This window comes from Lepisma saccharinum, chromosome 5 (assembly GCF_977018435.1).
Source record: "Lepisma saccharinum chromosome 5, izLepSacc3.1, whole genome shotgun sequence".
Classification (NCBI taxonomy): Eukaryota; Metazoa; Arthropoda; class Insecta; order Zygentoma; family Lepismatidae; genus Lepisma; species Lepisma saccharinum.
In genome coordinates, this window is record NC_139233.1 from 24928478 (window position 1) to 24945149 (window position 16672).

The window sequence follows — 16672 nt, forward strand, 5'->3', positions numbered from 1 at the left end:
AGATTTCATTGGTAGTGGGGACCATTGAGGAGGTATTTGGATTCAAGTAGAGGCCATGGCTGAGTTACAGCATAGTCACCTTTGGTGAAAATGGTGCTGGATTGAATCCCAAGTGGGGGCTACAACCTCGTGAGGACAATTGGGGAGCTACTTGAATACAATACTAGCAGACTCCAGTCACGAAAGCCAGAAAATAGAGGTGAAGGGGCACCTTGAACTCACCATGCATCAGCCAACGAATAGCCACTGGTGAGGCCCTGCCCCTCAAGTGGCTCTTGTGCTACAGTTTAGTTTAATGTTTGATGTTTATGACTTAGCGTGTCATTCCCGTTGACCTTTTTCCTTAGAATTTTAAATTTAGCCATTGAGACTTGACTGTATTTAGCAATAAGCAATAAGTAAAGTGTCATTTGTGACTTGAAGACAAACCAATCAAATGCATCCTTATGCAGTGTGTGGCAATTTTGCAGTGTGAAAAGTTGCTAATGATTGATTCATTCTCAAGTGGCACATGTTGCTTGTCACTTTGGTGTGAAAGCTCCCTAAGGGAGATTTCAGACCAAGCAACAAACAACGCATGTTACTTGGAAATGAGCTAATCAACATAATGTGTCACACCATAGCGGCATGACAGGCTGCACAAAGCCTGAGCTCAATAGGTGAAATCCTCCAGCAACAGAGGGCACTTGTCTCCTTGGCATGAAATTTCCCTTAGGTTTACTCTACATACTAGCGAACAACAGTAAATGCAGTCCCATAAAAATATTCTAGGAACAGATCTAACTTCCATAATTCACAATATGAGAATACTTCTTTTAAATTAGGGACTCCTGCGTAGCTAAATGTTTAGCGCTTTTGCCTTTGGTGGGAGTGATCCTTGGTTCGATTCCCAATGGGAGCCCCAAATAATGAGGACTTAAAAGAAGTAGCAGAGGGCTCCGGTCTCGAAAGCCAGAAAACAGCAGCAATGGGACCTGATGTGCTGACCATGGGTCACCCAATGAAAAAGGCACTCTGACAGGCCTTGGCCCTTAGAGGGCTGTTGAGCATGGTTACGCACTAGAACTCTGTATCTACACATACACAGAGGTGTAAATTTTTAATGTTCATATCATCACGTCACTTTTTCCACTGCCATGACCTCATAACATTTTTTGTTTGTTTGTGAAATGAGAACTGAACAACTGTATAAAGTTGGCACAAAATATTACTACTGATATTTTCTTGTTATTACACATTAAGTTGTGTTACATTCTCTGAAAGCCTTTAAACGAAAGTCATTACTACTTACGCTTACTATCTTTATTCGATCCATTCATTTGAGGAACATCAGCTGCTATTGGTGAAGGCGAATGTGATGATGGGGAACTAAATGTCTCGGTTTCTTCATCATCTATCAACGTTGATTGAAGCAGAGGGGAAATTAGTTTTGAAGAGTTCAAAATGGAGGTTGATAGTGGAGATGTGCCTGTAGAGTGACGGCGAGATTTCCTTCTCTCTGCAGAATCTGATTCCAAAAATGATTTCCTATTTCGTAGTGTTTTCCTGTAAAACAATGGAAAATTGTTAAGTGTAGCAAGCAAAGGTTTAGGCTATATGCAATTCATCTACAAGTAACATTGTTATTGTTTAACTATTATAATTACAATGTAATGACAAAACTTTTAAGACTCGGAACATCCAGCATAATGCAGAAGACAAAACCCACACTATTATCACAATTTGATCCATTACTACTGCATACAATTTGTAGACTTGTGAATTGAGGCAGTAAAGTTTACAGGAGAGTTTATTTGGGGATGATTTGTTACATGTGTATTACACATTATGTCCTCCTAAATAATTGAAAGCTAACAATATCTATGATACCATGGCCATACATGAGCTGAAGCAATAAGTAAGTATGCTTGTTCCCTCAAACATACCTAACACACTATATTTTTAAAGGACAACAACCTGGTGTTTCCTCTGTACCACAATCAAAGGCATGGTGTCCGGTCATCGGGAGATGCGGTGATGACAAAGCAAAATAATAAAAATATTGCATTATAAATATTTTAGAGAACAAGTAAAAAGAATAACTCACGAGCAGTGGCGTACGCAAGGGGGGGTTACAGGGTTTAACCCCCCCCCTTGAGCTTGTGAAATATTATGAAAAATGCTGTTGAAAAATTTTAAATGGCCAATTTACCACAGTCAAGGATCTGGGACAATACTATTACTATTACTACATCTACTACTACTACCACTAATAATAATAATAATAATTTGAATTATTATTTCCATGTAGCATGGAGAAAAGCACAGCATTGCAAGCACACGCGTCTTTCAGAGTGATGCCTTGAAAATAAGCACAAGTTCTTGAAAGTGAAATATGAGGGTAACTATGATTTAAAAGAGAAATAAAATGTTTTGTATTTCAGTTGCAACAATGTTCAATACTCTGGCGTACGCAGTTTTTTTGGGGGGGAGGGGTCGGAATAGTAAATGTGGATAACACATGGCTTCGTTTTGGAGGGCAGGATGCATAATAAAATATTTCGTATTTTTGGAGCTTTTCAGTCTATTAAAAGACAAAAATGGTAATCGGGACTCACTTTAAAAGAGGTTTCGTATTTACACATTTTGATTTTTTAAAGTTCTTAACGGATTTTTATTTGAAAATTCTGATTTTTTCAAAATTTTGGTAGGGGCTGTAGCATCACCGGTAGAGGTATGCATATTTCGTTTTTGACAAAAAGAAAACGAAATTTGAAATAACACATTGCAATGTTAATTTTTAAGGTTTCTGAAAGGTGTGAGGTGCATTTTCCTACCCTGTTTTGTCACGAAATGATGCGAAATGAACTGCAAAATGCGAAATAGACTCTTAAACACGAAATTTACCGTTTATATACCGACGCGACAGTTTCTGAAGTCTGAAGTATCCTGTGTGTTATGCAATTCACGGAAAATTGATTAATTTTGCTGTAAATATTTGAAAAGCAAAAATGGACTCCTCTATACAGGAATAAACTTAATATTCTGGTAATGATTTAATGTGCTATTAGTAGGGATATGTTTATTTTGTGTAATAGTGCGATTATATTCACATTTTTAGAACCAAAATGTAATTTTATATACCGCTATAACAGCGAAATTTAATTTCATTTACAGCTTTTGAACCCGAAATTGACTCTGTTTTTATACTGAAATTTTGCTTTTTTATTTACCAAAAGCATGTGCCTCTAACCATCGGCCATGCCTCTACGTACGCCAGTGTTCAACGAACATGTATTTTTTTTGTGTGAACAATGAGAATTAACTAAAGAAAGTTCTTGGTTCGTTGTTAGAGGCTAATGTATAGACAAAGGCTAGGCGGACAAGAATACAGTCACCAGTCTGCCTTTCCATTGTATTATTTACCGCAGCACGTTTGAATGTCTCTCTTTAAAATGTCTCACCTTGTTGACTAGACAATTATTCAAACGACAATAAGCTTAACTATTCGAAAATGTTTTGTTGGTAAGAACAGTGAGACAATCCAGATGTGAATTATCGGGAACATTTATGCGGGGAAGAAGCCGGAAAAATTCCAACCAATTTCGGGAATCGAATCCGGATCTCCCGCGTGATTGTCAGATGCTCTACCGACCAGACCACCGCAGCTTCTTGGATGAGTTCCATACTTTAATTATTTCAATTTATTTTAATATATTTTCTTGTTTTATGGATTTTCTTCACCCTTAAAATGTCTCACCTCGTTGACCAGACAAAAAACAAAAACAAAAAAATGCTCCCAGGATTTGATAAAAATTGAATGATTAGAAAGTAATTTCTTTCTATTGTTTTCATAAATGTTATATTTATGTAGATCTCTACTACATAATAGTAGTAGTGGTATTAGTAGTATTATTAGTAGTAATTCAGCTAATTAATTAATTATAAGTATTATTAATTAATTGTGATTATTATTATTTAATTAAAGTAGAATAAATCAAAGGTAATGTGAATTTGGAGAAAGTTTTAGAAATAACACCCCCCCTTGACGAAATCCTGCGTACGCTACTGCTCACGAGTATTCACATTTTTGTGCAAAATAAGCCAAGCGACAGCATGAAACAGCTAGAAATACGCAAGAGATTTGCTAAGCTTAGCACATCGAAATGAGAGCCCCATGTTGAATCCTAATGCAAAATTTCCTATTGCCTGTAATGGTATTACATAACCCAACTCAGTGCATAATTGTGTGAATCCCTACTATATGTTCGGTGGCGTTCGACTGTTCTTGGAAGACAACCCTACAACAAGAAATATTTTGCCCACCCTTGAAGGTCTGGTCATATAACAGGCCCTTTTTCTTTAGCCCTTATATTTACAAGCATGGCAAGGTTTCTCTGACGACATCAGAATGAAACTACTCCTGAGTTTTCCAGCATTGTGAAGCATGCAGTTGCTCTCATTTTAAGAGGAAAATACACATTGAGTGGCATGAAATCTGCTTCTCATTATCAAAACCAACGTAGAAGCTTGACTTAATGTAACTTGAGATTTCAAAGTATTGAGTGAGCCCCATATGAAAGTCTCAATGTTCTTGTTTCTCTTTCTTGCAACAATTGGCGCTTACTTGAGAATTGATGCTTTTTCATATTGCTCAATTTAAGTAGTGCGGACTCCAAAGTATTTTCTTCCAAGTTTATCATTTTTAGTGTTATTAACAGTATTATTAAAGTTACGAGGGTTATTTTTTAAGTAAGGGGTCATTCCATGTCAAATCATCCAGAATTTTGTGAAAATGTCACCCACCATCCCCGATTTTGATGAAATTCGGTATGCTTATAGAACTTTTCATGCTGATTACAAAAATGACAACTTTTTTAAAATTGGTCAAGGGGTTCAGAAGTTACGCACTTTTTAAGATCTCCGTGTACGCCACATCCGGCTCCACTTTGAATGACACGCATTAGGTTATAAACGATCAGATCTTCCTTCAGGTTTGCCGTAGAAACTTCAGGTTTGTTTTCTTTTGTTCAGAATAGTATAAGCTTTCATTTAAATAACGTTTCAGATGAATGCATCAGTAAACATGTATTTTTATATATAGTTTTATGTATTTTTTTTAGAAAATAAATGACTAACTTCAAGAGCGAATTTCATGCAATGCCCCCCCTTCAATTTCCCCCCAATTTTATATGTAGGTAGCTCAGAGTGTGTACTAATGCCTGATGAAAAAATTGGGATGGGCGGTTCAGAGACAGGGTGATAAAAAAATCATTTGCATAAAATGACATTAAAAGCAAATCTTATTAAAAATGCTTATGTATTTAGCACAAAACCTGAAGTACAATATGTTTCAAGTTACAATATTCAAAATTTATGTTCACTAAGCATAGGCGTAACCTGGCGGGGGCAAAGGGAAGCACTGGCCCCCTCCAAAATTTTTAAGTTAAATATATTTTGTGATCCTCCTGGCACTTGAGGAACAAACAAATAAAGAGTAATAATTGTGATTTTTCAAATGTATTTATCAAATAATCCTGGACACTATTTTTATGCGATGGATAACTTTGCGATTATCTCAACCCGAAGAAAGTTTCCAAGTGACCCATTAAGATAGTACTTAAAAATTGTACTTTATGCATTGCCAAAATTTCATGTACTATAAATTGTTCCGTTCACATTTTAGATGGATATTTTGACCATTTCAAACACACTAAAGTATTTGACTTGTCACTAAGTACGTATGTTCATCCATTTGTATTGTTAATGTCCACTGGACACAGCATACTTTTTGGCCAGTAGTGGGAAGTTGATAGACAAAGTGGATGCAAGAATTTAATTGCTGCATCGCCATTTTCACGTGGACTTTTGAAGCAATCCTACAAACAAGTTTGAGTCACGCACACACATGCTACTACATAACTGTTCACTGTTGGAATTCGAAAGCCACTTCTTCACAGAAGTCAAACCATACAGTTATACAAAACATATCACATCAGCACTTACTATTTTGGCTCTGACTGTTAAACAACTAGTGTTTCGAAGTAATTAGTTACTTTTACAAGTAACAGTTACTTTTTATTTAGGAATTCTAACTGTAACTAGCTACTTTTAAAGGTAAGTACCTGTAACGTTAACAACGGTAACAGAATTACTTTTTGCAGTAGGGAAATAGCTAAATTGGACAATTCTGTTCCAGACTATAAAAATAAAATATGTACCTTCTCCAGATGCTACGTGAAAGGATTTACTTGGAATTGCTGTCAAGGAAGCTATACTTTGTTGCATGCTAAATTTAGAACATCCGCTTTACTGTAATTCATTTCTAATTGTATGTGAAAACTCCATTGTTTTTGGTAGACTGCTGCGTTCGTTTGGAATGTTGTTGTACAACTAGGAAAAAGTCATTGTCGATGTAGTGGATCTTTGGATATTGTTGAACTTGGAATGGAGGAGGAAGAAATAGGTGCAAGTGGAATCAATGACACCATATTCAAAATACCGTAGTCAGCATACAAATGATTTTTAATTATAATCGTTCAAGCAAAGTTGACTGTGTTTTCCATCATTTATTAGCAGTAATAATGTAAATATATGAATACATATTATGTACTAGAAACATAAGTAAAACATGGAAGTCTTCTTGATCATTGATTTTGTGTAACGTTTACACAAATCAATGATCATTAACAGTACGTTACTGTTACAGTAACTGTAAAAGAAACTCAGTTACTTTCAAAGTACCAGTAACAATAACTGAGTAACTTTTTTAATGATTGACTGTAACTCAGTTACTTGTAAAAAGTAACTTACGGAACCTGTAAGTTCAAAATAGTGCATACTTCCTGGTACTGTTGTAGTACTTTGCAATCGCTGACACATTGTACTGTGGGTTGTTGTCATTTCACCCTAGATGATTACTAAATAAATTTATGCCTTGAATACTATTTCTACATAATTGCCGTACTTGTTGCTTTATACTATAGAAGTCTTTACAAGTATTTTTACTATTCCAACCATCCCGTCAGAAGGATATTTTCTGTGGTATGTGTCGAAAAAGCTCCATTTGAAAAAACATCAATCAGCACAAATGTGTAGTATTAATTCTTACTTCATATTACGTATCCCCATGAAGAGTAGCCAAAAAAGAACTTCCATATTGAGATAAAATGCACAAAAAGAATGTTCTCGAAGATAAATTTGCTAAACTTGGGAATATTAATAATAATTATATATATAATTATATAATATATAAAATTTTAAAAAATGAAGACTGTTGAAACTAACTTAGATACAGTGGAACCTCAATTTTACGTTATGCAGGAGACCAAGCTGAAAAAACTTAATACGTGGGAAAATATAAAATCATGGAAAATTTCTAACCAGACCATCAAGATTGAATGCAAAATGAAGGAAAATGTAAAATCGAAGAACTTAAATCGGGGTTCCACTGTAATTATTACTTGCAATATTTTAAAATTAATCTATAAATTTTGGAGGGCGCAAGTGCTTCCCTTTGCCCCCGCCAGGTTACGCCTATGCTTAGTGAACATAAATTTTGAATATTGTAACTTGAAACATATTGTACTTCAGGTTTTGTGCTAAATACATAAGCATTTTTAATAAGATTTGCTTTTAATGTCATTTTATGCAAATTATTTTTTTATCACCCTGTCTCTGAACCGCCCATCCCAATTTTTTCATCAGGCATTAGTACACATTCTGAGCTACCTACATATAAAATTGGGGGGAAATTGAAGGGGGGGCATTGCATGAAATTTGCTCTTGAAGTTAGTCATTTATTTTCTAAAAAAAATACATAAAACTATATATAAAAATACATGTTTACTGATGCATTCATCTGAAACGTTATTTAGATGAAAGCTTATACTATTCTGAACAAAAGAAAACAAACCTGAAGTTTCTACGGCAAACCCGAGGGAAGATCTGATCGTTTATAACCTAATGCGTGTCATTCAAAGTGGAGCCGGATGTGGCGTACACGGAGATCTTAAAAAGTGCGTAACTTCTGAACCCCTTGACCAATTTTAAAAAAGTTGTCATTTTTGTAATCAGCATGAAAAGTTCTATAAGCATACCGAATTTCATCAAAATCGGGGATGGTGGGTGACATGGCCTGGATGAATTGACGTGGAATGACCCTAAGGTCTGTTTTGCAATAAAAACGAAGTAAGTAAATGTTTTTTTAAAAAAACATTTATTTTCTGAATTTACATACACTTCTCTATTTCTCTAAATAATTTCCTTGCCGGTTTAAACACTTATCGTAATGAACTACGAGTTTTTGGATACCCTCCTCATAGAACTCTGCCACCTGTGAGATAGCCAGTTACTCACGGTCATTTTCACTTCTTCAGTGTCTAAACGCTTGCCACCCAGGAAGGTCTTCAGATGGCAGAAAAGGTGGTAGTTGCTAGGTGCAAGGTCTGGACTGTATGCAGATGATGATCTGATCGAATCTTTTGGCTGGGAGATATTCGATCATCTGCATACAGTCCAGACCTTGCACCTAGCAACTACCACCTTTTCTGCCATCTGAAGACCTTCCTGGGTGGCAAGCGTTTAGACACTGATGAAGAAGTGAAAACAACCGTGAGCAACTGGCTATCATCACAGGCGGCAGAGTTCTATGAGGAGGGTATCCAAAAACTCGTAGTTTGTTACGATAAATGTTTAAACCGACAAGGAAATTGTGTAGCAAATAGAGAAGTGTATGTAACTTCAGAAAATAAATGTTTTTTAAAAAATGATTTACTTACTTTGTTTTTATTGAAAAACGGACCTCACTTAAAAAATAACCCTCGTATTAACAATATATAAATTGACAATTCACAAAAGCAATATCAACAAGAAAATAAAATACAATAACATGCTTTTGTAGTTGTAAGGTCTATGGTACTCCAATGAGCTTTTACATATTGAATAGGCAATGACCTTGGCGTTTACCATGGAGGAATATTGTGCCCCCCCCCCCCCCCCAAATCTCGTGACGACTACGTAAAAATTGCAAACTTCGCCACTGACCACAATAAACTTGCTAAACACAGTGGATAGGAGTCAGAGAAAAAGTAAGAAGAAATGTGCTGGAGTTCAATCCCCATCTGTGAGCAGTAGACTATTTGATTCCAATTCTGGACAAAGCAACAATTTAAAAATCAGTTACACACATCTTCTCATTATCTTCTTTGCAAATGGATGAACCATTCTAGGATTAACTTTGCATTATTAACTTTGTCATTATAGCAAATTGACTTATGAAAAGTACAATGACAATATATATATTGATTAGCACCCTAAAAAGACAGAAATATTACATTTTCAGTGAAAAAGGTGGACCTATGCAGTCCAATCATTATGGTAATCATTTTCAACATTATCCTGTATTAATGACAAAATAATTTACGCTGTATATGAACCTATACCTGATAGTTTCATCCAACTGTTTCAAAGGAGCACCGTTCTTCTCTTCCCCATCCTCATGTAGTAACACAGCCTCATAAATTTGGAATTGACGTAGAAGGTCCAACTCTGTTCCCTGTTTACACATATACCTGTTGAAAAAATTTAATCATTTAGTGGTACACTTGCAAGCAGAATGTTCAAAACATCGGTAATTTATTATTTCTGTTATCCATGTTTGCGGTAGCTAAAGAAAGTATAGGATACCATAAACCGAGAAAAAGTAAGCTGTGGTTTGATAATGAATGTCATAATCTAATAGAAATAAGAAATCAGGCTAGACTTAGGTGGTTAAATAACTCTGATGATACAAATCTAAACAATTATAATAGAATAAAACGAGAAGTTAACCGCACGTTTAGAAGTAAAAAAAGAGATTACTTGAAAAGCAAAATTAACGAAATTGAAACAAACAGCAAAAATAAAAATATCAGAGATTTATATAAAGGTGTAAATGAATTTAGAAAGGGGTGGCAACCTAAAGTAAACTTGATAAAAGATAAAGACGGTGATTTTCTAGCTGACCCAAGTGATATTCTAAATAGATGGAAGAACTACTTTAATGACCTTTTAAATGTCCATGTAGGAGGTAAATCAGAAGTAAATGAAGTACACACAGCAGAACCTTTAGTTCCAGAACCTAACTTGACTGAAGTTAAAGATGCTATTAAAAGGCTAAAGAATAACAAAGCACCTGGCATTGATTTAATACCAGCTGAGTTAATTAAATATGGTGGAAATTCATTAATATGTCAAATCCATAAATTAATTGGCTTAATATGGAATAAAGAAGAAATTCCTCAACAGTGGAAAGAATCCATAATTGTTCCTGTGTTTAAAAAAAGTGATAAAATGAATTGCAATAATTACCGTGGAATTTCTCTACTCTCAACAACATACAAAATATTGTCTAACATTCTTTTAACAAGACTAACCCCATATGCTAATGAAATTATAGGTGATTATCAATGTGGATTTAAACGTAACAGATCAACTACAGATCAAATTTTTCACATCAGACAGACACTTGAAAAAAAGTGGGAATATAATCAAAATGTCCATCAGCTATTCATTGATTTCAAAAAAGCATATGATTCGGTCAAAAGAGATAAATTATATAATATATTAGTAGAGTTTGGAATACCTAAGAAGCTTGTTAGTATGATAAAAGTATGCACCAGTGAAACAGAAAGTAAAATTCGTGTGGGTATTAATATGTCCGACAAATTTACAATTCATGATGGGTTAAAACAAGGAGATGCATTATCTCCATTGCTCTTTAATTTTGCCTTAGAATATGCTGTAAGGAAGGTAAAAGAAACTAAAGAAGGACTAAAATTAAATGGTGTGACTCAGTTGTTAGCATATGCAGATGATGTAGACTTACTGGGGGATGATGTGAATACAATTAAGAATAATGCTAAAATATTTTTCAAAACTGCTAAAGAGATAGGTTTGGAAGTTAACAAAGAGAAACTAAATATATGCTTACAGGACGAAACCAAGTGTTAGGTAATAATCAAAATCTAATTTTTGATAACAACTCGTTTGAACCAGTTTCCAAATTCAAATACTTAGGAGTAATATTAACAAATGAAAATTATATTAAAGAGGAAATAAAAAGTAGGCTTAATTCAGGAAATGCATGTTACTTCTCTCTTCATAAACTTTTGTCTTCTCGTTTAATATCTAAGAAACTAAAAATTAAAATATACAAAACCGTAAGTTTGCCTGTAGTATTATATGGATGTGAAACTTGGTCCCTTACATTGAAAGAGGAACATAAATTGAGAGTATTTGAAAATAAGATCCTTAGGAAAATATTTGGACCTAAAAGGGATGAGGAGACAGGTGAGTGGAGAAGGTTACATAATTTAGAACTACATAATTTGTATTCATGTCCAGATATTATTAGAATAATTAAATCAAGAAGACTTAGGTGGGCAGGCCATGTGGCACGAATGGGAGAGGAAAGAGGAGTTTACAGGATTCTTGTTGGGAAACCTGATGGTAAGAGACCTGTAGGAAGGCCAAGACGAAGATGGAGGGACAACGTTGAGATGGACCTAAAGGAAATTGGTAGGGATGGAAAAGTGTATATAGAACTTGCTCAAGATAGGGAAAGATGGAAGGCCTGTGTTGCTGCAGCCATGAATCTTCGGATTTAAGAAGGCTAGAGAGTTAGTTAGTTATCCATGTTTGCTGTAATAGAATCATGACATTTGCATTCACAACTCCCTCTTTTTTTTGTTGTCGTTGTTGTTGTTGTTGTTGAATCATGTACTAATAAGATTACTTAGGCTTGTGTGTTCTTTCTAGCAGTTATTGTACTGTAGTTCTATGAAGTCAAGGCTCCTGGATTAAAATTTTGGATGTGGCATGGATTTTCTTTGTGCTTTTGAGAAGGAAAATAATATAAAATAACCAGAAATGTATCAGTTTGGGGTAAAGATGCAAGTGTATAATGTTTCATTCATTTTCATTCATTTATCTCCAGTGATGTACCCAAGTAGTGTTGCCCACGGGACGAGACGGGACAGGCTTTTAAAAATTCGAGACGAGACGAGATTGACCATGTGTCATAAGACAAATGAATATTTTCGAGACGAGACAGCATTTCCACGAGACGAGACAGGCCAAAGTCTCGTCTCGTGGGCAACACTATACCCAAGGGAGGGTTGGTGAGGTCATAACCCCATTTGACCCAGTATTCCTTTTTTTTTTTTAAAAAAAAAAAAAAGAAGAACGTCAAAGACAGGGAAGGGAAAAAATGGCAAAATCAGGACTGACCACCAAAAATAGTATGCGTAACCCTTCTCCCTTCCGAAAATCCTGGGCACGCCACTCTTTATCTCGGACACATTTTTTAAAATCAACTCACCAGAAGTTTTTATCATTCCGTATTGGAGATTGAAGTAAGATGCGTTCTTCCTGCAGGTTTTGGATATGATCCTTTAGAGTGCTGTCGTCTGCCTGCCTTCACACCTAACCTTAACAAGGCCCTAATTTTCCACCCTTGTGACTTGGATTTTCAAGACTTAGAAAGATTTCAGACCGAAGGGACACGCGATACATGTCGATTGGAATGGGCCAATCAACAGCAACGTTTCACACCGTAGCGACACAAAAGGCCGCACAAACCTAATCTTCAGGCGACACGGTGTGAAATCTCCCTTATTAGGCCACTGTCATTGTCACCTCGAAGTAGTAGCTCTTGTTGAACACAGAAGAAAAAAATTCTCCTCAACTGGTGGGAATGCTCCTCAGTTTTCTTCTCTCTCCTATATGTTCTGTGCTTGTTCACTATACAGCCAACACCTTACGATTTAATATACAAAGGACATGTACTATGTAGACATTTTAACGAAAAATCGGTTGAAGTCGAGGATGGCTAGGTGGCTCAGGTGGTAGAGCCCTGATTCGGGTCCTGGTAGAGCCTGCAATTTCTGCCTAAAATGTCTACATATGCAACATCTTCTTGCTTTCTTTTCTCGACATTCATAAAATTTTCGGCTGTCTCTTTATGGTTGTTAAGTGTTTGAATGTATTTTGAACCCAGTAGGCTTAAACAAAAGTATTTTTTATACCATGAAATTCTAGGACTGCATTTACAAAATTTATTTCTGGCAAAACTAAATCATCACTCAAAACTTTGATTTTCAGTTGACCTATGCAGCTTATTTCCGTTTTAATAAATCACTACAATATCCGGTACTGTTGAAATATTCACTTTAGAGAGAGAGAGAGAGAGAGAGAGAGAGGCCTTGATCTCTTCGGCCCTAAACCCGAACTATCACTACATTGAGGCCCCAGAAGTTCTACTGTCGTCAATGTCTTCATTTTCGAATCACTATATCTTATAAAGCAACCAGAGGACGCTGACTGATCACTAATCGACTGTATGTATTGTCACACTTACCTCTGAAATCTCATTAACCGATTCTTTGTAGAGATGAACCGAAAAATTGAATCCGCGTATTTATATCCTCATTATATTCTAGAACGTTCCATAGATAAAACGATTCGTTAATATTGCCAGTAGTTGACTCCTTCTCTCATTCAAGAACGTACCCTCTCCCGGCTTCCAGAGATTAGAAATTACAACGAATCGCCCTACGTGTGGCTTTGTTGTGCAGCTTCCAAATGCTGACAAGTCTCTACATAGTGCTCAAGTGCGCTGCGACAACACCGAAAGCGCAAGAAAAGTTTAAGTGCAATATTATCAACAACAGGGTTATAGAAGTTTCTCTGTCTTGCCTCGATAATTGTCTATCTCCTTAAATCATCGTCACATTACTCAAAAAGCCAAAAACCTAATTTTATCTAGTGAAAAATAAAAACAATATTCCTGGGAAAGGGGGGGGGGGGGGTGCTCGAGCCACCTCAACCCCGCCTTGTATACGTGCTATTAACAATAACAGGGTTATAGAACATTCTCCGTCTTGTCTCGATAATTATTTCTCCCAAATTATCATCACATTATTCAAGAAGCCAAAAATCCTAATTTTATTTAGTGTAAAGAGAAACATTTCCTGAAGGGGATTCGAGCCTCCTAATTCCCACCTTGGATACGTGCTATTGACAATAATAGGGTTATAGAACACCCTCCCTCTTGTCTCGATAATTATTTCTCTCAGATTTATAAATTTATTATTTTCACATTATTCAAGACGCCAAAAATCTAATTTTACCTAGTGTAAATTTCCTGAGGGAGGGGGGGGGGCTCGAGCCACCTCATCCCCACCTTGGATACGTGCTATTAACAATAACAGGTGTATAAAACATTCTCAGTCTTGCCTCGATAATTATTTCTCTCCTTAAATTATTTTCACATTATTCAAGAAGCTAAAAACCTAATTTTATCTAACGTAAACTGAAAAATTTCCTGGGAAGAGGGTCAAGCCCCCTGTGCCCCATCTTGGATAAGTGCTAATGTCAATAACAGGGTTACGGAACATTCTCCGTCTTGTCTCGATAATTATTTCTCTCCCTATACGCCTTCATGGCGTGGTGCTATGCACAGGGGAACACTTTACCTTTTTTTTTTACCTTCTTAAATTATTGTCACATTATTTTATTTCACACAAGTATCCAAAAACCTCATTTTATCTAGTGTAAACCTAAAACTTTCGGGGGGGGGGGGCTCGAGCCCCCTAAGCCCCCCCCCCTCTGGATACGTGCCTGCAGAGTAAGTATTTGCACTTCTTAGTAAACCTTCACATTATATCTAAAAAGGTCAATAATATCATGCTATTTAAATTTAAGTAATATGCACAAACTGCTCACCTTTGCACAACATTTTCCATTCCTTGCTCTTCAAGAGCATCAACTTGATCGTAATACGTATCCTGGTCAGGGATTCCATTCAGAACTTTGTTCACCAGCGTCATGGCATAAATTAACAATTCCACATCTGCAGAATCATGGTCATTTAGAAGATTCATGATGTTACTCCAAGGAGGCGTACCTAGTCAAAATATTTACCAATGTTTATTATTTGGAAACAGATTAAGTAATAATTACATTTTCATGTGAAAATCCTGGTTGCAATTTCCAAATTTAAATCCTAAGTAGATTTAATTACTTTTACACAATTTCAAGCTAATTAATACTTGAAAATGTGTAGTCTTGGCCATCCTTAATGTAGTAGAAATCTTATTACTTGTTCCTATTTCACTTTTAGAAACAGACTAAACAACATAAGGTTTTATGCACATTAAAATAAAATAATAATTTGTATCTGAAGAAGAAGTAGGCTCTGTATATAACAAACACAAAAACATTGGTAACAATGATTACAAGCATTCATCCCCAAAACTACATTTGAGATAAAATAAAGTGTTTCAGATGATATGAAACCCTAAATTTGATCACCTATAACATGAAAACTATAAGAGATATTTACATACAGGGTTTCTGTATTATGATATATGACACTGAAATGCAATTACTTTGTACACGTATAATGAACACAAAGTCACAATTTTATTGTTAAAGATTGTCTCCATGACACGAGTTGTAACCGATTTTATCAATCAATAATAATAATAATAATAAAAACCAGCGGAATACAGAACAGGCAGGCAGTTGAATGCAACTTGTACTTAAAAGCAGATCTGCACTTGAGATTTTATACATATACCTAATGCTCTGTTGTGAACAGTGAAGAGTATGCATACACTAAATTTTCGTGTTTAATTCTCAGAATAATTATTTCAAAGTTATTTGGCAAGGATTCCTTTTTTTGCATCCTTGCATGGTATGAAGTACAAAAACTTCGAATTAATGACTCTGGGATATTATATTATCACTTTTTCTTCATCCTGAAATTGGTGTTCTGGGAAAAAAATACTTGTATGGGATTATCCATTTCTAGAATTTTCTGTATGGTGTAAAGTAACAATTAAAAATATTTTAAATACTTCAATGGACAAGGCCTCTTAATGCATAAAATCCAGTGTAAATATCTTCTACAGCTTTCATGTTCTAAGCGATCAAAGTTAGATGTTACATGACTTTGAAACACACTTTAGTTCGAAATACTTGCAGTATTTCATATACCTGAGAAATTTATACCTTATACATGCTTGGACTAGGGTCAATTACAGAACTTCAGTCAAATTGAAGTTAAAATCTTTTCTATAGAAGACAATGTTCTAAACACATCAGGGCAAAATGAAGAACCATAATTTCAGTGAAACGTTGCCTTTATAGTAATTGTGAGAAGGTAAATTACCTCTGGCATTGTCCACAGCACGTACAGCTTTGATGAGAAGCGAACAGTTTGACTCCACATATTCAACAAAAACCAAGAGCAGCTTCAGAGCAGTCTTCACCACCAACCTAAACTTATTGGATATCAGTGAATACAGCCACTGAACGGTCGGGTTGTGTTCCATAACTCCATTCATGCCATCCACATAGAGCATTACTTGGCCAAGAGCTGAAATTAAAATTGAATATTAATTTTTATACACACTATAAATTTATAGGAAAATAGCAATCAAGCATTTGTTAGATTTATGCTACTTCCGCCAAAGACATGCACTATGACTATATCACTCTACTACTGGTGATATCTTAACATAAAGTTGCAATATTGTAATAAAAAGCTTATAATTTTAATTTATATTTCTCTAATATTAGAAACAGGGTTGTATTAAATATATTACAAAGTTGTGATAAATTACTTCAAGTGAAAACCTTCTGTTAA

At 35.4% G+C, this 16672-nt stretch overlaps 1 protein-coding gene across 10 annotated transcripts in view; it reads right to left on the minus strand.

Annotated features, from left to right (window-relative positions):
* Fhos (Formin homology 2 domain containing) overlaps nt 1–16672 on the minus strand; it is a 292809-nt gene that overhangs the window by 47077 nt on the left and 229060 nt on the right. For all 10 annotated transcript variants that reach the window (XR_014441685.1, XM_083122315.1, XM_083122317.1 and 7 more), the window contains 4 exons: nt 16196–16402; nt 14746–14926; nt 9423–9551; nt 1292–1545 (listed from right to left, as the gene is read on the minus strand). Coding sequence is in view for 9 of the 10 variants with exons in the window: in XM_083122315.1 (XP_082978441.1) it covers nt 1292–1545; nt 9423–9551; nt 14746–14926; nt 16196–16402 (771 nt within the window). In the remaining variant the exon portion in view is untranslated. The remainder of the gene's footprint in view (nt 1–1291; nt 1546–9422; nt 9552–14745; nt 14927–16195; nt 16403–16672) is intronic.